This window comes from Clarias gariepinus, chromosome 9 (assembly GCF_024256425.1).
Source record: "Clarias gariepinus isolate MV-2021 ecotype Netherlands chromosome 9, CGAR_prim_01v2, whole genome shotgun sequence".
In the NCBI taxonomy this organism is placed as follows: Eukaryota; Metazoa; Chordata; class Actinopteri; order Siluriformes; family Clariidae; genus Clarias; species Clarias gariepinus.
Window position 1 is genome coordinate 31,663,819 of NC_071108.1, and position 21,275 is coordinate 31,685,093.

At 41.0% G+C, this 21,275-nt stretch overlaps 2 protein-coding genes across 7 annotated transcripts in view; one reads left to right on the top strand and one right to left on the bottom strand.

Annotated features, from left to right (window-relative positions):
* The first annotated feature begins 744 nt into the window (after nt 1-744).
* LOC128529919 (fumarylacetoacetate hydrolase domain-containing protein 2-like) lies at nt 745-18,311 on the top strand. Its single transcript, XM_053503539.1, has 8 exons — nt 745-897; nt 2,275-2,522; nt 3,319-3,535; nt 9,055-9,114; nt 9,837-9,999; nt 10,121-10,229; nt 10,428-10,515; nt 17,847-18,311. Exons 2-8 carry the CDS (start codon nt 2,275-2,277, stop codon nt 17,907-17,909), a joined length of 948 nt encoding a protein of 315 aa, XP_053359514.1. The 5' UTR covers nt 745-897; the 3' UTR covers nt 17,910-18,311.
* A 49-nt stretch (nt 18,312-18,360) lies between these two features.
* Nucleotides 18,361-21,275, bottom strand: part of gpat2 (glycerol-3-phosphate acyltransferase 2, mitochondrial) — a 217,079-nt gene continuing 214,164 nt past the window's right edge. For all 6 annotated transcript variants that reach the window (XM_053503537.1, XM_053503533.1, XM_053503534.1 and 3 more), the window contains one exon: nt 18,361-19,377. In XM_053503537.1, coding sequence (XP_053359512.1) covers nt 19,261-19,377 — 117 coding nt within the window. In that variant the 3' untranslated portion in view covers nt 18,361-19,260. The remainder of the gene's footprint in view (nt 19,378-21,275) is intronic.

Consider the following 21,275-nt stretch of genomic DNA (forward strand, 5'->3'; position numbering starts at 1 on the left):
ATCAACAAAATGTAGTTTAGACTTAGAGTTTTGCATTAAGACCCAAGATTATAAATACAAAAACAAAATGTTTTAATGTTCATAAACCTTACTTGCATAATGCTCTAGCTTTCCGCAACTGTGCGTATAAAGTATATATAAAATATAGGTAGAAATAGATAGGTAGATAGACTGACTTCAGCTTCATTGCAAAAAGAGATTGTGCCTCGCATGATTGATCGACAGGAAGTGAAACCAGAAATAAAAATCAATGCCCTTAGGAATGCTTTATATGAGACAGGAAACTATATCATACTGAAATATTTATAGTCTGATATTAAATGCAAGAGTGCATGAATGTAATTGAGAAAGAGCAAAGTCCAAAAATATATGAATATAAACCATCCAGTAGAGTTTCACAGAATAAACTACACACAATACAGTGTAAAAGACCTTTTAAAGCCCTTTATATATGTTAATTCTCACTCACTCATTCCGACGTCACGAAAAAGACTTCCTGAGTGGTCACATGATTCACTTGCATTATGGGAGTTGTAGTTTTATAAAATTCCTGTATGTTTGAGAAATAAACAAAATTCAGAACGGAACAAAATATTTTTTTGTGAAAATATTGAAAAAGAGTTAATAATAATTCAGGACAATTGAACATGTAATAATATGGTGAGTTTATAAGGTTGAAGGATGTATAGTTTAAACATTCGAACTACAGGAAGGAAACCCGGAAGTGGCGGTTAACGTTCAGCAGGTTTATTTGCTTTGAACCAGAGAGAGAGAGAGAGAGATTATAAAGGTACAAAGTTCCCAGATTCGGAGTCGTCTGCACATAAATGTCTTTAACACCCTGAAAACTCCGAGCTGATTAATTCTCCAGTCTCACTGCTGATACTGCTGAGTCAGGTAGGGCACGCGCTGCTTCAGTGTGCATGGAGTAAGAGACTTAATGCTGTTGTGTGTTTTTAAGGAAAATAATCAACATAAATGTGTGATTAAAGCGGATTTACTGTTGTCTGTGCCTTTAAGGACATTATTCTGCAGTAACAGCACTCAGTTATTTGCTCCTCCTGTACCAGGGAAGATTTGGCAACGCTGAATATTTATTATTATATAAATGTATTTTTAAGGTAACCTTAGATAAATTATAACTGCTGCAAACAGTCATCCTGCACCTGCTTGTTGTTTTCTCTTTCTTCTAATTAATTACACAAAAACTTAGATACAAACATTACTGTAGATTTTTCTCAATTAACATTAAAATTTTTCTCAATTGACATTTACTGTATAAAAAAATTATACAGTAAATTTTTAAAGAAAATAAAGATGCAATAAGATACAGAATGCTTTCTTGGGACTGTTACAATATGGGAAAAAAAAGGAAATATGACTTAGACATACTCTGTAAAAGTTTATGCTGTATGCAGGTAACTAAACTTCACATTTTGTGCTGTTGAAAGTTTGTGCAGCTATGAACGTAAAAACTCCCTTTATTCCTGCTACACTAATGCACTTATCCCAGTGTTTAACTAGTGCTTGGAAGGTTTCTTTAATCAGACCCACTGTCAGGAACGCCTTTAAAGGCGCAAACATGTGGAAATGACTTGGAGTGAGGTCAGGACTGTACGGGGGACGTGGCGATAACTCCCAGCCAAGTTTCTGTAATGTTTAAGTGCCGTTGGTGAATAATTGCAGATTATTGCAACAGATGCGACTCTTGAGCAAGTTGTTTACAAGGTATCCGTTGATTTTCAAGGATCAGGTGTACATAAGGCCTTTTAAAAATGTTTGCACCGTTCAAATGTTTTACTGTGACTAAGAGTCTCATAATCGCACTGTGTTTGATGTCAACCAGTTTTACACCTCACTAGAAATTTCATCAAGAGTCCCGGTTTGACTTGAACACCCTTCGGATACATCTTTAATATAAAAGTGTGATTTAAATTACAGCCTGAACGACAGGTTAATTTGGCAATTAAGTGAAACAGTTTGATGTGAGTTTTATGGATAGATAAACATTTTTTTGATTCTACAAACGTGTTGATTAAAAATGTGTAATTTGCACCCTGGAATAAGATTGGCTTGTAGACTTGCATTTTCTGATGCAACACTAGTGTCAGGATTTAATCATTCATCACATGGTTTATCCAGTTCCCAAAACTCAAATCGTCATTATTTATTATTTTTTATATTATTTTTCTCTCATTTCTGACCCTGATGTCTTCTTGTCTTTCTCTGTTTCTTCATGTGTGTGTGTGTGTGTGTGTGTGTGTGTTTGAGTAGATGAGACTGGTGTGTGGTTCGTGGCGCAGTTTGAGGAGACTCAGTCATGTGTTCTCAGGCACACGCACCCTCACCTCAGCCAGCATGCGCCTGGTCCAGTTTTGCAGAAGGGGAGCCGAGGGAGGCGTGAGGGTCGGTGTGGAGAGAGACAGCGGCGTGGTCGACCTGAAGGCGTTTGATCAGTCCGTGCCGTCCACCATGAGGGAGTTCTTGGAACTGGGAGAGAAGGGTATTGAGTGTGCTCAGAGGTGGGGCAGATATCATGGTCGTGTTCGTACGCGGTTTGAAACAAGTTAGGAGTAAGAATTCAGGGCATGAGATTAAAATGCTGATTAAATGTAAACTATAGATAAACCATAAATAAACAGATCATTAAAGACATAATTACAGCATTGACATTTTATATAAAGATCAATACTAAATGTTAAACTTTACCTTTAGTAATAAATATCAGTTCTTGACTATTGACGTTGGTGAAAATCGTGCTTTTAAAACAGTGAGCCACTAGGTGGAGCTATTTGCTCATAAGAATTGGTTACTTGTGTGAAATTCAAAATTTATTGACGAATAGGTGATCGTTTTAAGCTTTTTTACAGCAAAGTATTAAATCTGCTTGTGATTAAAGTCATTAGACTTCTCTTAAAGTCACATTATAACTGCAGCTTTTTTGTTTATATTAAGGACTTTAGCTTTTAAACCCTTATTAATTATAGCTGTTATTTTCTGTTTCATTTATCTGAATTTAACAATCAATTGTAATTCCGTATAAGACATACTGTAAGACATACACTCACTTACACAAGTGTGTCCAGGCTCGGGGTATTGTCCAGGCTCGGGGTATTGTCCCTTACTGATGTTCTTACATCAACCCCTTAGTGTGAAATCCAGTTCTGTGGAATAATAATATGAATAATAATAATAATAAAACATTTATTTTTGTTTAATTCAGTTTAATTTCATATGCTATGATACAAATGTAAAAGAATTTTGCATTCAGATTGCTAATAGCGTCACCCTAACTCGGTAGCCATTTCTCCGTTTCAGAGCCGTGTCCAGTGGCAAGTGTGTGCTCCCGCACTCCGATATCCAGCTCCTGTCTCCGGTCACCGGCCCGGACAAGGTGGTGTGTGTGGGTATGAACTACAGAGACCACTGCCTGGAGCAGAACGCCCCAATCCCTACCGAGCCCATCATCTTCAGCAAGTTCCCCTCCTCCATCACGGGTCCCTACGACGACATCCACCTGCCAGACGAGAGCCAGGTCACAACCAGCAGCTCACACAGAGCTAGCCTCAATTTGGACAAACGATAAACTAAAATCTGACAAATGTCCAATGCGGATAATTTAGTCTGTTAAGTTGGACATTTGGTAAGTGTGGGAATATCTGAGATATATTCAATTCAATTCAATTCAATTCAATTTTATTTAACAATTGTCTTTGTCGCCAAGCAGCTTAACACAATCGAAAGAATTATTTAAGTTTGTATGGAATGTGAATGTGTATGAATCAAAATGGTCAAATAGTCCCTGAGCAAGGCGAGGGCGACATGGGCAAGGGAAAACTCCCTAAGATGGCAATAGGAAGAAACCTTTAAAGGAACCAGACTCAACAGGGAACCCATCCTCATTTGGGTGAAACAGAGAGCAGGAATCGATCTGCATTCATACTGTGTGTAGGGTGGCAGGCAGTTCAGTATAACAGTTGATGTTAATATGGAGTCCAGGCAGCGCTGGACTAGGACCAAAAAACGGCCCTGGTATTTTTGGCCATAGCGGCCCACCATGATGAACAATATGCTGAGGCATATGACACATCAAAGGATATATGTGCTCACTGTTTTGTTTCAAACATTAAACCACAGTAACTTGCATGAAAGCAAATAACTTTGGTAAAAAAATATTCTTATTATTATTGTTATTATACTGTCTTTTATTAGCAATTCTCTCTCTCTCTCTCTCTCACACACACACACACACACGAGTGACCTCCAACCTAGCAAGGATGAAGTTCTACACAAAACTCATAGTCTACTATTAAATGTTTTTAAGTTTGACTGCAATAATTTGAGCATTAGCACAGTGTTAGTCTACAGATCCTCCAGATAGCTTACTATTTAGTGAAGATGTAGGCTACACTTAACATTTTCATTGTTAATTCCATGGGCTGTCATCATTCTGCGTATGTGTAGGCTTACGTGTGTCTACCTAGAAATCCGATAGTCAGCCATGTAATTTATATAGCTCTGGGGGTTTATTTGTTGTACTGCGTGAAGACTGACAACAGTTCCAATCAATCGTGACGGACGTAAGAGCACTCGTTAATTTGATGTGGATGGCAATGTACCTAATTGGCAGACGGTTCATTTGTGAGTAGCAGCTAGGTAGGCTAATGGTGCAGGTTGTCGACAAACACTCAAAAGCACAAGTGACACACACACACACACACACACACACACAGACCACAAAAAAGCCCTCTGTCTTCCCTACATATAGTAAATGTCCCTCCCTTCACTCATCTGTGTAACTAACGTTGACGTTACTCTGTTCTACACTCCCTTGTGTCGCTCCGGCAGCCTGAGCACTCTGGACTGCCTCTGCACTGTTGCTAGATGTTGATGGCCCTACACTAGCAGCTGCAATTGAACGTGTGGTGGTGGCAAACATTTCTGTGATTTTTGCACATTTTGCTGCTTCCACTTTTGGCTTTTGCATTTTTTTCTCCCGCAGCTTCTCTGAACCCTCCTTGCTCTTTTCGCTTTTTCTGGTTTATTCATTGTTATAGACGGACTCATCTCAAACTCCGGTCGAACTCTAAATAGCAGATTTTGTCAAGGGGAGATGAGGCCGGGCCAGGAGGGAGGCAGGGCGTGGCCTGAGATTTCATTGGACTAGCTCAATGTCCTTTAAGACAGTCAACCAATAGGCTGCATTTTGTGTCTCAGATACTCTACCGTTGCGGTAATAAATAAATTGGCCTAATAAACATTAAAAAATATATATATATTAAAAATGTGCGTCGGCCCACCGGGCATTGCCCGGTATGCCCTATGGTCAGTCCAGGCCTGAGTCCAGGTAGTTATTGGAGGCTCAGGCAGACTTGTAGAAAATTCCAGTCCTAAACTATCGAGCGACTGCAGCCAAGTCAAGTCCTCAGAGAAACATCAGTCGAGGCCAGAACCGTCTTCCTGGTAGAGTGAAACTGTCCCCAGACACCTGACACATCCCAAAGAGACACACGGGGCATTAATGTGACGAGATCTCCAACCAGAATTGGGGCACCAAGAGTCAGACAGGTCCAGAGGGCAGAGGGAGTCTGTACTGCTGACAGCTTAGGAACGTCATGTGTAGCTCGACAAAGAGAGGGAAAGAGAGAGAGAGGGGGAGAGAGAACAGGACAGGAGTAAGCAAAAGAGTTAGGTATGGTCACAGTTACATAATGTATAATGCAAATGTATATTTAGTGTAGAGTGCAAGCAGGGACTCCGGCAGGACTAACTATAACAGCATAACTAAACAGAAGAGCCAGAAGGAATGCAGACATGAGGGCTCCCTGAGATGTAAAGCGACCAACCACCTCACCGCCAACAAACCTGTGATCAATGAGAGTGGGGAAGACAGCATCTAAACATACCAGTTCACCATAATACTTTACGTCCATGAGTCCCCAAGATCTGCTCCTTTACCTAAGGCAAATCTATTTACAAAAATGCTTGGCTAAATAAATAGATTTTTAGCCTAGACTTAAACACTGAGACTGAGTCCCGAACACTATTTGGAAGGCTATTCCATAACTTTGGGGCTTTGTAAGAAAAAGCTCTGCCCCCTGCTGTTATTTTAATAATACGCGATACTGACAAGCAGCCTGCATCCTTTGATCGAAGTAGGCGTGGCGGATCGTTAGACACTAGGAGTTTACTCAGACACGTAGTCAGAAAGTAGTATTTTAAAATCAATGCGGAATTTCACAGGGAGCCAGTGAAGATAAGATAGGGCTGATGTGCTCGTATCTTTTGGTTTGAGTGGAATCTCTTGCTGCTGCATTCAATGAAGCTTGTTCATTCACTTAGTTGAACAACCAGACAGTAAGGCATTACAATAGAAAGCTGGAACAGAAAGGCCATCTAAAGTTACAGTGTGATCTAAAATCTTGCTTCTAGCTCCATGCGGTCCTATGACTAGAACTTCTGTTTTATCAGGATTAGGCAGAATGAATTTAATTAGCATCCAGTCTCTTATATCCTTTATGCATTGCTCAACTTTAGCAAGCTGTTTTTTCTCATCTGGTTTTGCTAAGACATATAACTGTGTGTCGTCAGCATAACAATGAAATATAACCATGCTTACAGATTATGGTGCCCAAAGGAAGCATGTAAAGGGAAAAAAGCCGTGGCCCTAAAACCGAACCCTGTGGAACACCAAATTCCACTAGAGAATATATATATATATATATATATATATATATATATATATATATATACACATATATACATACATACAGTCGTGGCCAAAAGTTTTGAGAATTACATAAATATTGAAAATTGGAAAAGTTGCTGCTTAAGTTTTTATAATAGCAATTTGCATATACTCCAGAATGTTATAAAGAGTGATCAGATGAATTGCAAAGTCCTTCTTTGCCATGAAAATTAACATAATCCCAAAAAAACCTTTCCACTGCATTTCATTGCTGTCATTGAAGGACCTGCTGAGATCATTTCAGTAATCGTCTTATTAACTGAGGTGAGAATGTTGACGAGCACAAGGATGGAGATCATTATGTCAGGCTGATTGGGTTAGAATAGCGGACTTAACATGTTAAAAGGAAGGTGATGCTTGAAATCATTGTTCTTCCATTGGTAACCATGGTGACCTGCAAAGAAACGCGTGCAGCCATCATTGCGTTGCATAAAAACAGTTTCACAGGCAAGGATATTGTGGCGATTAAGATTGCACCTAAATCAACAATTTATAGGATCATCAAGAACTTCAAGGAAAGAGGTTAAATTCTTGTTAAAAAGGCTTTAGGGTGTCCAAGAAAGTCCAGCAGACAGGCGCCAGGCTCGTCTCCTAACGAGGATTCAGCTGCGGGATCGGAGTGCCACCAGTGCAGAGCTTGCTCAGGAAGGCAGGTGTGAGCACATCTACACGCACAGTGAGGCGAAGACTTTTGGAAAATGGCCTGGTGTCAAGAAGGGCAGCAAAGAAGCCACTACTCTACAAAAAAAACATCCGGGACAGATTGATCTTCTGCAGAAAGTATGGTGAATGGACTGCTGAGGACTGGGGCAAAGTCATATTCTCCAATGAAGCCTCTTTCCGTTTGTTTAGGGCATCTGAAAAAGTCTTGTCTAGAGAAGAAAAGGTAAGCGCTACCATCAGTCCTGCGTCATGCCAACAGTAAAGCATCCTGAGACCATTCATGTGTGGTGTTGCTTCTCATCTAAGTGACTCAATTAAAATTTTGCCCAAAAACACAGCCATGAATAAAGAATGGTACCAAAACACCCTTCAACAGCTTTAACCAACTTCTTCCAACAATCCAACAACAGTTTGGTGAAGAACAATGCATTTTCCAGCATGATGAAGCACCGTGCCATAAGGCAAAAGGGATAACTAAGTGGCTCGGGGACCAAAACGTTAAAATTTTGGGTCCATGGCCTGGAAACTCCCCAGATCTTAATCCCATTGAGAACTTGTGGTCAGTCCTCAAGAGGCGGGTGGAAAAACAAAAACCCACTAATTCTGACAAACTCCAAGAAGTGATTATGAAAGAATGGGTTGTCAATCAGGATTTGGCCCAGGAGTTGATTGAGAGCATGCCCAGTTGAATTGCAGAGGTCCTGAAAAAGAAGGCCCAACATTGCAAGTACTGACTCTTTCCTTAAATGTCATGTAATTGTCGATAAAAGCATTTGAAATTTATGAAGTGCTTGTAATTATACTTCAGTACATCACAGAAACAACTGAAACAAAGATCTAAAAGCAGTTTAGCAGCAAACTTTGTGAAAACTAATATTTGTGTCATTCTCAAAACTTTTGGCCACGACTGTATATATCTGAGGTGCTATTTGATTGAGATTGTGTAAGACAACCAATTCAATTGCAGAAATATTTTATCCAGAAGTGTAGCATGCACTCTTCCCACCTCACCTCTCAACATCACAATGATGATGTGGCTATTAAGAAAATAACAGAAGCATTCTGCAAACAAAGTCATAACACACACTTCAAAAACACCCCATTTAACTTTGACATTGTTTTTATAAAATTAATTTTAAAATGAGTTCAGTGTTATATTGGATTCTAGAGAATAACTTATGAGATTGTTATTTCTCTATATTAGGTAGAAAGTTTAATCAGTACGCCAGAGACATCATCATCATGCCTGCTTCATGTATAAAACTTTGCCCCTTCCAGGAACTCCTTTAATGGCCCAAACATGTGAAAATAGTTTTGACTGAGGTCAGGACTGTACAGGGGATGTGGCACCAACTCACTAACATACAAGTGATCTTGCAAAAACAGAATGCCTTCGGTGATCGAACAAGGCTGTTGTTTCCATTAAAGGATTTCCAGGAAGGCCAGCGTTTCAGAATTTTTGATAAGTTAGTAGTCTGATTAACTCTACACTCATTTCCGGTTTTTACCAGTTGAGTTTTTTACATCAGGGCTACATTTGTAAAATATTTTCGCTTAATCTTTACCTTTCTTTATCTGGAACAGAAAGCTTTACCGAATGACACATTACCAACTTCTTTCCTTTTTTTTTCTCTCTTTTTCAGGAGGTGGACTGGGAAGTGGAGCTTGCATTTGTGATTGGAAAAAAAGGAAAACACATAAAGGCAAGTCAAAGCATGTACTTTAATGACTGTAAACAGCATGTCCAATTATACTGTAGAAAATAATAATCAGAAAATTATCTTCTGATTTCTTACTAAAACATACTGTATGTCTTTCAGTCCTCAATCTTTAAGGCTGAGTCTCTGGCTTAGTGAGAAATCAACTTATTTTTTACTCATCTTAAAAATGGGTGGCACGGTGGTGTCCCTGTCTCCTCCCACTTGGAGGGTTCGAATCTTGCTTCCATTCGGTGTGTGTGGAATTTTCATGTTTTCTTCCTGTGCTTGGTGGGTTTCTACTGGGTACTCCGGTTTTCGTCCTACCGTCCAAATACCCGTGAATTAGGCTAACTGGCGTTTCCAAATTGCCTGTAGTGTGCAAGTGTGTGCCATTTTGGCCTGCAATGTGTCACATCCAGGATTAGCAGTATAGATAATAGACAGATGGATGGATGGAATTCACCGATTGATTGCACTGATTGACACTGACTGACATGTTTGGCGAACTGTTGAACATAAATCTTCAGATATTAGACCGAGTAGCACAGAGTCTGAAGAACTGAATAAAATAAGCTGAGACAGACTAAATATTTGTTATCTACATTAGTCTGTCAGCTCCAGCCCAAAAAAACAACAACCCAAAAACAAACCTTCATCTTAACCTTATCTTGGCTACGTTTGATGTGAGAAGCAAATCACACTAAATTAGAATCTGTCCTTCTTAGGAGAAAGAAGCTCTCAGTCACGTTGCTGGCTTCACCGTAGCCAATGACGTCAGCGCTCGTGACTGGCTGACGAAGCAGAACGGCAAACAGTGGCTTCTGGGAAAAACCTTTGACACTTTCTGTCCACTAGGGCCTGCCCTTGTTACCACAGGAACGCTGAAGGGTAGGTGAGGTAATCGTAACTAAAAAATGGTGTGAAAGTGAAAAACAAGCGAATGTGAGTCAGCTTTGATGTGCTGCTTTTTTCTGTTTTTTTTTTTTTTTTTTTTGAATTTTTATAACAGACTTCCACAGTTTGGGGATCCGTTGCCTGGTTAACGGTGATGTGGTCCAGGAGAGCAACACCAGTCAGCTGATCTTTAAGACGGAGAAGCTGGTGGCGTGGGTCTCGCAGTGAGTATTCAGCATGCTGATGAAGATTTTTTAACACCAATATTCAGACTAGGTGTGTCCAGGCATTCAGTAGTGAAGTGACCTGTTGCACACGTGAGCAATTCTGATCTGCAAGCACTGAGCACCGAGACGTTGTCTTATTGTTGATGGATTCCTTGTGTCTTTTTGTTCAGCTCTTTGTGTTTGTCTTGAATGCAGGTTTGTGACTCTCTTCCCGGGCGACGTGTTTCTAACAGGCACGCCTCCAGGAGTGGGCGTGTTCAGAAAGCCTCCTGTTTTTCTGAAGGTGAGTTCGACTTCTTACACTGCATAGGCGTGTTCTCCATTTTCCATTTCCATTATTTTATTAGAATACTCTATAGCACTGATCATCAACTGACGGCCCGCGGGCTGAATCCGGCCCGCTGAGCCGTTCAATCCGGCCCGCGACTGGATTCCAAAATTGTGAGGATCAAAAAGAAAATAGTGGTCCACACTATTAAAGCAACTAAAAATAACAACTGAGTCTTTTGTCAAAATAACCACCATTAATGACCATATTTAGGCTACACTCCGAAATGAGGACAGACTCAGACAGACTAGCGTTAAGCATTTATTGTTTCAAATGGGTTTAAAAAAAACAAAAACAAAAAAAAAGATTGATTTATTGATTAAAAACAATTTTAAAAAAATTATTTCTCAGTCTCAACAACAATCTGGCACAACTTAAAATAGCATGGTAAATAAATAACCTGGTACCAGAACAAAACAGGTCACAAATAATGTTCGCACATCAAATTAAACTTTAGGTGGGCTTGAATTCAACTCACAATGCTGAAACTGGCTACTCACAGTGCTTAATCAATGGCTAAAGTTACATTTCCCCTCTGACACCAACTTTTTCACATCAGGCTTGGCCGCTGTCAGACTTATGCGCAAACAGTCCTCCAAAGACTGGGTTGACAGTCGGTTCCTCTCGTGTGTTATTATCGAGTTCATCTTGGAGAATGCAGCCTCACAGGTGTAGGTTGAACCAAACATGGTGAGCACATACATAGCCAGCATTTTCAATGTGTCATAGGTCTCGGGACAAGATACCCAAAATGAGCTCAGGCTTTCAGCACAACGGTGAGCCGCCTTCATGTCGCCTGCGGCCTGAATTTCAGCCAGCTGGCTTTGAATGGCCGCCTCGTCTAATGGCAGCATTTTCACCGCGTTTGTGGAAAATTCTCCGCTTGGGCTGATGGTGAATTGGTCACGCACAAATCCAATGACATCCCTGGAAATGAAAATGTCATTGAATCTAGCAGAAAAGTTGTCTTTTAATTGTGTGATAAATGTCTTCATCTTGTCTGTTACGTTGCCTTCTCCTACCGTCTTCAGTGTGTTAAAGTGCAGCAGCCTCCTTGACGACAAATCTGCGTGGAACAGATCGAGTTTGTTCCCAAAGGCGTCAAGTTTTTCCACCAAATCCACCACTGATTTTCCTTTTCCTTGCAGCTGGAGATTAAGTGTATTCAAATGGGAGAAGATGTCTGTTAAAAACGCAACGTTGCACACGTATAATGTGTCTTGCATAATGCGAAGATGGTCAGCTGCCGCTTTGGATTTACTTTGTTTTAAAAAATCCACTACTTGCGCACGGAGTTCTACAAAGCGCTCCAGTGCTTTGCCCTTACTAAGCCAGCGCACGTCATTGTGGAGTAACAGGTCATCATGAGAAGCCTGGGATTCAAGCACAAATTTGCGGAACAGGCGGTGCTGCGTGCTTGAAGTTCCTCTGATGTGGTTAATAATTTTCATCGTTTTCTCCATCACCTCTTTGAGCTCCCCACTTAGCTTTGCGCACAGCACGCTCTGATGGATGATACAGTGGAGTGTGTTAGTTTTAGGAGCGACAGTCTTTATTCTGCTCACCAGACCCTTGTTTTTTCCAATCATGGCAGGTGCACCATCTGTCACTGTCAGGTTGATTTTATCCAGGGGCAATCCATGGCTTTTAAAAAAATCCTCCAGTTTTCCAAAGATGATGTCAGCAGTGGTGTTGTCCTCCAGCGGAAGCAATGCCAGCAGCTCTTCTCTGAAATCTTTGCCATCAAAGTATCTGACAAAAATGCACAACTGAGATCTGTGTTGTCAGTGGACTATCAATAGCTAGCGAAAAGTATTTGGCTTCCTTAACCCCGTCAATGACAGCTCCTGCACTTGCTCTGCCAAAACGTGCACACGACATGCATTAGTTGAGGCAGATAGAGGTACTTGTTTGACAGATGCAATAATTCTGTCTATTGATTTGTCGGGGGCAAGTTCCTTCAGAACGGTGATCATGCACTCCTTTAAAACCTTACTTTCCGCGAAAGGCCGGTTATGTCTGCAAAGCACCCAAACGGCCTGCAGGGATGCACACGTCACTCTCTCTTGATCAGTTAAAGTTCGAGTAATAATGCCACTTGCACGGGAGTAGGCAGATTTCAATGTGGCGATTTTTCTCTGACGGGCCTCTGACTGCTCAGGATATGAAACCTTGAAATTAGAATGTTGTGTGTTGTGGTGACGGCGCAAATTGTACTCTTTTGCAACAGCAACAGTTTCGCTGCAAATTAGGCATAGTGGTGATGCATTTCGGAAGGTTGGCATGATAAATGCGTACTTTTCAGTCCAGTCATCGTTGAAGGACCCGTTTTCTCCATCATTTTTGCGTTTCATGGTCTTTAAGAGTGCCATTTTACCTCTGTTAAGAGACCTTTTCCTGTCACTTCCTCCGTGTTTGTTTTTTAAGTGCTCTATAAAAAAGTTGACTTGGCCTAACAGAATTGATGCAAAATATCCATCACTCCTAGTGGTTGACTGTGGTATAGGTGATGGGAGCCTGAATCAAATGCTTGAGTTTTGTAATGAAATGGAAAAAGTATAAACATTAAACATAAATTTAAGCCAAAATTAGATTTTTATTTGATTTTCTTCTTGGAGGTTCAGCCCCCAAGGAGACTGTTTGGTAAAACTCTGGCCCTCTGACAAATATAGTTGATGACCCCTGCTCTATAGGAAAAGACTAAAATGATCTGGTTATGGTGATACATAGAGGGCATGGGTACAATAACTTTTTTTTTTTTTTGCCTGTTCGCCTGAAGGGAGAACAGAAGCTTCTGTTTCTCCACTGTGATTAAATTGAAACCTTCATCACGCTACTAATTTCCCCCCAATTAGATGCCGTTAACATTGGCTGTTGTTCAGCACCGCCGAGACTTGGCACGCTCTCGCTTGAGTGGCAGCCAGCTGCCACGTAGCATGTTTCATTTGCGCTGGATATTTTCTTGTTGCAAAATGACTTTGACATTAATCGCAAAGTTATTAGGAATGTAATTTACACAAAAGCACAAATGATTTTGGTTGGATTTTGAACGGATGGAAGAATGTCTTCAATTAGCCTGTTTTATTTTCTGTTTTTATTTTAACTAGCACTTAAAACGCCACAAGTGTTAATGAAAAGTAGCTCCAATGATGATGATGATGGTCTTTTGGCTGCTCCCGGCAAGCCGTCGCCACAGCAGACCATCCGATTCTTACACACAAGCTTGGCACAGGTTTTACACCAGATGCCGTTCCTAACGCAACCCTCCCATTTTATCCGGGCTTGGGACCGGCACTGTGGTTTGGCCAATGGCTGGGAATCAAACCTGGGCCTTCCACATGGCAGGCGAGACACCTACCAATGAGCCACCAGTGCACCCAATAAAAAGCAGCTGCAATAGTTTGGGGGGGAAAAAGTGCACAATCTAATACAGTATGTACAGTATATAAAAATGTACTGTAATAAAAATAGAAGTTCAGGCATCACGCACAGCTCGCAGACAAATAAGTGACAGTTTAAGTCAAACCTTGAGTTAATAAATATGTTCACAATCGTGAAGAAGGTGAGTGATATTGTGAGCTAATATAAAACCTGTACTTAACTTTTGATAGTTGAGCATTTAAATATTTCTGTACTTTACTCTGGTACACAAGTAATTGCAGGACATCTACTTCAACTTGAGTAATATTTGCTCTGGAGAATGTTAACTTTTTTTTTTTTTTTTTACACTATTTTTTAGATTTTTTCCTGATTTTCTCCCTAATTCAGTTGTGTCCAATTCCTCCCAGTCACTAGCATCTCTGGATCTCCACATTAAGACTACTACTACCACTCAGTAAAGGGGGCCGAAGACTATCATATGTTTCCTTCGAACCACGTGACGCCAGCCGACCGTATCTTTTCGAACTGCACGCTCACGCACCCTGATTGGCTGTAGTGCCGTGATAAATGTGGGAGCACTAAGTACCCCTCATCCCATCCTTCTGAGAGAGCTCGGTCAATCAGCTCTCTCTGGGCCTCCGGCTGTGAGAGGTTACGGCATCACCTGGGAATCTAACTCACGATCTCCGGATGATAGGGCGAGCACTTTACCACTGCGTCACTCGGTGGCTGGGAATGTTTACTTTTACTTAAGTACAGGATTTGATTAGTTTATGGTTCTAATAAGACTTAACTCATGACCAATTAATTATTTCCACAGGCCAGACACTGTACAACGTAAATCCAGTTTTAGTTAGTTTTTTTATTTATGCTACTCACAATAAGTTAGGGATATTGTTATTTACATAAGTGCCTTTCCTATTTTCTCTGAATTTAAATAAAATGGGTAAAATTTCCTTTTGATATTACTAATAATATATGAGAAGAAACACCTTTTTCATTAGTTTAATATTTATTACCCCCAAAATTTAAACAACAGAAATAGCCCCGAATAACAAAAATTGACAATGTCAGTAGCGGGTATTTCCACCATTTGCTGCAGCTTGACAGCGATGTCTCATGCTCCTCACTAGCCTCATGATGTTGTTCTGAGGCAATGCGTTCCACTCTTCCACAAGTGCTACACCCAGTTCTGCCAGGTCAGGTCAGGTCAACAGAAAGTTGGGGGTGTTCTGGTGGAATTGGGGGATGATCATGGGTTCTATGATGTCTCTGAGGTAAGAACGTGCAGCGACTGAGCCATGTACAATAACCAAATCTGTTTTGTGCTGACTGGTGATGCTCACCCAGACTGTTGCACCTCCTCCACCAAAGCAAAACCTGGGGACCATGTTGACCTCAGCCTATGGCTCATCTTGCCTTCTCCAGCAACGCTGACGACAATCTTTTGTCAAACAGGACGGTAGACCACTGCTGCATTGTCCAGGTCACATGGTCTTGTGCCCACTGCAAACGTTCACGGCGGTGTCTTGGTGTCAGTGGAGGCACCTGCAACGGTCGTCTGGGATTCATGCCAAAGCGGTGGAGTCGGTTGCGAATGGTTTGTCTGGAAACCCTAGTACCCTCGCATCTTGTAAACGGGCCTGCAGCTGTGTGGCAGTTGCATAACGATGTCTAAATGCATACAGTAGGTCCTTAGGTACTGGTCATCGTTCCGGTCTGTCACTCGTGGGGCTCCACTCCTGGATCTGTCATAAACTCTGCCAGTAGTTCCACCGACCCAAAGGCTCGCTATGGCCAGGTGGTGCTGCACATCCGTTAAGTGACATCGTGTGTTCATGGCTGTTTGAATGAAGAACTTAAAATGACTTACTGACAATACCAGCTTTTTATACCCGCAGAATGTCGAAATTGATGCCACATTGAAAAAGGTTGTCTTTTGAGATTGGCCCTAATATAAGGCACACCTGTTCACAATGAGACCATTACATGGAAAACACAAAATGAGGTGTGTCTATCACCCCAATACAATTGCCTCCCTATCCCAAAAATGTCTGAAGTGAAACTAACACCGTATGTATGACATCCACTAAGTCTCTAACAATATCCCTAACTTATTTTGGGTAGTGTATATGGTCGTGGTAGGTTGGTGTTTTAATTGTTGGACTACGGATTGAGAGGAAATGAGGTCAAGTCACAGCACCACCACCCTGCCACTGGTGTGCTTATGATCATGTACTCAGTTGTATAATTATAGAAAGTTGAAAAAGTTGCCCTGCGTAAGGGTGTTGGTTAAATGATGGAATGACGTACGATGTGTCGTAAACGATCATGTTTGAGGGTACCATGCGTCTCCTCTGAGAGAACATCTGCTGGCTCTGAGTAATAATTTTGTTGAGTGAGATTGTTGGAATATGCTTCGGGATTTAATCTTGTGCGTCACTCATTTTAACTGACAGATAAATAGACAGGTTTAAACCACGCTCGAGGCACAGCCCTATACATTTGTTACATTAATATAATTAAAGTGATGCTACCTGAGCACTATATGATGTTTCTAAGAGCGTGTATGCTTAGACCCTCACACTTGAATATAAAACTTGAATATAAATCATATGTATCTACACTACTATTATATGGCCAAAGGTTTGTAGACACCTGACCCACACACTCCTTTGGGTTCCCACTGGGCTGTTAATAAAAACAATAAGGTTCACGATTCTGGGAAGGCTTTCCGTAGGGGATTGTGTTAGTGAGGTCTGAACTAGATGTCGTGTTGGAGTTCAACACACTAAAAAAAAAAAGGCGGATGATAAGCTTACACTGTGAACCAGCGTCAACCTACGGTGCACCAAAGCTAAAACACATGCAGGACGGAGGACCACACTTGCACAGATGACTCACAGCTCCACCCACAGACGGGGCATGTGACTAAACGAACGGCTCTTCCTATTTCGCTCTTCTAGTATCCACTCTAAAGCCTACGTAGCACATCTCGAAGAGGAAACGCCCACGACAGCTGTTTATAGAGTCGTGCTAAACCTAAAGTGATGGAAATCTCTCAAACTTTCTGGAAATGTTTCAAGTTCATGATGGTCTTTTGTAGTTTGAAGTTTAATGAAAAGTAGATAAAAGAGAGTCCAGCTATGGTGTGTAGAGTATTTTTGTCACTAGTAAAATATACAGTTTGTGCATTTGTGCATGGGGAAAGTTGCCATCTGTTGGCATGTCCGTCAGTTTAAACCTTCAGCTGCAGTTCACAAAGTTAACGGTCACATGGTAGCTGGGTATCTGGTGAGGTGGGGCGATAGAATAATGGGGAGAGACTGGGATTTATTAAATAATCATTATTTCATCTTGATTGTCAATGGTACGGCCTGTAGTGTAGCCTTCGTAGGGAGTAGTGGACATTCTTGATCAGTCACTTGAAAAAGTTTTTATTTGGGAATCGCAGTTTTTAAATAAATCTACAAAATGCAAATACTGATCAGGTGCTTTAACAGTGCAACAATAAATCATGACTATTTAACACGACTAAATTATAATCAAAGTGAAAATGCAACGAATGCTGATGATTTCATTACCGACATAATGAAACCAGCTTTAATTATGATTACATTACTGTTACATGACTAGCATTAAAAAGTTTTTTTTCCCTTCCAGTGGTGCATTAAATCAAAAGATTAATTTTTGATTAGATGTTGCTTTTAAAAAAAAATGTATATAAATAACTTAATTAAGGTAACCACTTAAAAGAACAGCGTTCGTCAGATACGATAACAGATTTAACACCCAGTGGGAATAAAGATGTTGGATTTTCTCATTAAAAACAATAATCTGGGTAATCGTGATTTTGAGCAAATCATACAGTCATGTCTTTATTTGTTTTTGTTTCTGTGTTACAGAAAGGAGACGTCGTGGAGTGTCAGGTCGAGGAGATTGGGTCCATCCGAAACAAAGTGGTGTGACTCCAACACGGCCGACCGACTTGATCCGAGCTACGTAGATTGTGACGATTATGATAAAAAACAAAAATAACCGATTATGATAATGATTAAATGTCTCTGAAAATCATGTGCACTAGCAATAGAAATGATATTTCCCATTAGTGCAGGTGCTGTAATGTTCCAGGAGATGGCGCTCTGCTGATGATAATTATTCTCTGGATTTGTCTGCATTCTGTGTTGGTCTTAATTTTAAAAGCCTACTTTTTTGGATAAAAACAATGGCAAGTCTAATTAGACAAGAGAATATCTTTAGAATGTATATTGTTCCTGTTTTGTTACTGTTAAATCTGAAACCTTATAAAACACGAAAATGTTTTTTATATCCGAGAAACTACTTATGATTTCTCAAATATGATTGAGTCACTAAAACCTGAAAGCGTCCTGTGTTTCTTTAAAAAGGTGGGAAAACAACCCAGGAACTGCTCCGTCCGTGAGCCGACCCGAGTTTGGGAAATGAGAGAAGTGTAAATGTGCCGAGTCTGTGATTTTATCATTTACTGAAACTGCAGTTCTGTCTGCATTCAAAGCTGAATTTATTATTATTATTATAATACATGAAAAAAAAATGCTGTGTTTAGCCATCTCACCTTTCCTGCCTGTTTTGGTATTCCGCTCATTTCTTCTTTTCATCTGCACATCTTTCTCCATTATTGATTGCCCCACTTGGTGAGCGTGCAGAAGGAGCTTGTGTGGTTCAGCCTCGTGTATGTGTGTGTCTCTGGAGATCTTACTCAGCTTACTCGTGCACTACAGCAATCAGCCCTGCCATTACCATCTCTCTCGCCATGCTGCGTCTGAAAAGAGCCTGTGTGTGGATGTGTACAAGGGTGAAAGAGCAGGGTTATGGGATTGACACGGTGTCCAGACGGAGCAGGAGGGAGGGCATCACCAGCCTCTAATCAGGAGCTGATTGTGAAGGGCCAGGAGTGGCACATGAGCTGTGTCACTCTTTATTAACATCACCGTGTGAGAGAAATCAAAGTGAAAAAGATCAAGATCTGGGTCGAGAAAGGGGTGCAGAACAAAACCTGTATTCAGTTCTCTGATCAAACGAAGCAACAATTTTCATCGAACAGAAACGCGAGAAGAACTTGTTAACTAGCTAACAATGCGATTTTATTAAACAAATATAAAACGGAAAAAACAGGACCAAAAACTCTGGCCTCCTTTTGAACAATACATTTGCCTAACTTAAAATAAATCAGATTTTTTTTTTTTTTATGGATTATAAATGAAAAAATTGAACGGTTAAACAATTCACAATACTTGAAAAGCAAAAAAACGAGCGTTGTAAATGCCCGAAGTTCTTCCATCAGGCGTACACGAACTGCGAGACAACCTGGAAGAGTTTGTGCTTGTTTTCAGCCTGGAGGAAAAGAGGACTGATCCTTAGATACATCGCCTCGCTCTGCCGGTCCTCCGTCAGCACCTGGTACAACAGAAACACACACAGTAATCATTTAGTCTTATATGCAGAAGCCAAAGCTGGGAAGAGATTCACACCAGAGATCGAATAAGCTCTTGAAACCCAAAAGCCCTTAAAAAAACACACACACACACGCAGACACCATCCGTACAGTGAAGCATGGTGGTGGCGGTAGCACTGCAAGTTAGAAGTGTAAGAACGAAGGAAAATATACAATTCAGGACACTTAGTCATCAACATCCACGAAGAATGTGGTGTACGTTCTTCTTGTCGAGGATGCTCTGCACTGCGTGGGGGAACAGAGTGCTTTTTGAGAAGGCGCCGAGCCAAACCGCCGTCACGACGCCACAGTGGTGCCTGGTCTTTTTGTATGTGGTGTTGTTTTTTTTGGGCCTCAGACTTCTTTGAACTGATGAAATGTTTTGTCTGTTCGTGGGCTGGAAGTATGAGCTATTTATATTGCTCCTAATGCTTTATATAAATCTTATATTCAGCCATAACATGATGACCGTCCACCTGATATTGTGTAGGTCCCCACTTCTGCCATCAGAACAGCACTGACCTGTTGAGGCCATTAAGTCATGTCCTGTAAGATGTGAGGTGGGGTCTCCATGGATCGGGCTTGTTTTTTCCAGCACATCTCATTTGCTCAAATGGATAGAAATCTGGAGATAAATTCGTCATCGTTTTCCTCAAACCTTTCTTGAACCGAGGAACAAAAGAAATTGTTTAGGTAGGTGGTAAAGTGTCCACATGAATGGCGGGTTTCCAATGTTTCCCAATAGAACATCGCCCAGAGCATCACACTCACTGCCTTCACCAGCTTGCCTTCCTCCTATAACGCATTCCAGTGCCATGTCTTCCTTAGGTACCATGAGCAATGCATAGGCGCACACCCTCACGCCCACATGATGTAAAAAAAAACGTCATTCATCAGACCAGGCCAGCTTCTTCCATTGCTCCATGCTGCAGTTCTGATGCTCCTGTGACCACTTTAGGAACTTTTGGTGATGTCACGGGTCAACATGCGCGCCCTCACTGGTCTGCAGCCACTCGATGTACTGTATGTTCTGATTTCAGTCTATTGCAATCCAGCGATTTTTGACCTACGATTTGAGATCGGACTACACAGGCCAGCCTTCGCTCCACATGTGCATTAGTGTAACCATGACCATCCATAACCCTGTCGATAGTTTAGCGGTTTTCCTTCTTTGGATCACTTTTGGTACAGTATGTCCTGACCACTGCAAACCAGGAACGTGCCACAAAACCTGTTTTGAACTCGGTTTGACCCGGTCCTCTATAGCTGTCCAAATTTGGTCCTTGTCACAGTCGCTCAATCGTTTACGCTTGAGCGTTTTTCCTGCTTCCATCACATCAACTTCAGGGACAAAATGTTCATTTGTAATAAAATAATCAATGTTATTTACTTCACATGTCAGTTGCTATAATATTATGGTTGATCACACAGTGACCTCAACATAGAATTTTACACTTGATTTCACACCAAACAAAAGGATTATGGCCAAAAAAAAAAAAAAAGATAATGTTTAAGATTAGACAATATATAATTTCGCCCTGATTGTCTTGGTTAATCTATAGTCCAGACGAGATGAACTACATCAGCACTGATGAAGCCCAGAGCATTTGTATGAGAATTGAAGGAGAAAAAGGCCTACAGTAGCGTCATCTGTTTTTTGGGGAGATTTTGGGCAAGTTAACAGTCATGAAAAGGAGACGATAATCAGCAGCAAGGATTGATGAAAGGGACCAGGTCTTTAAACCAGGATCGATGAGCACGGATATAGAGACGGAGAAAAATGCAGCGGAAATCTTTCACCAGCCTCAAGAAATTCACAAAAGAACAAGGACAGAAGGTCAAGAGTTCCTGGACAACAGCC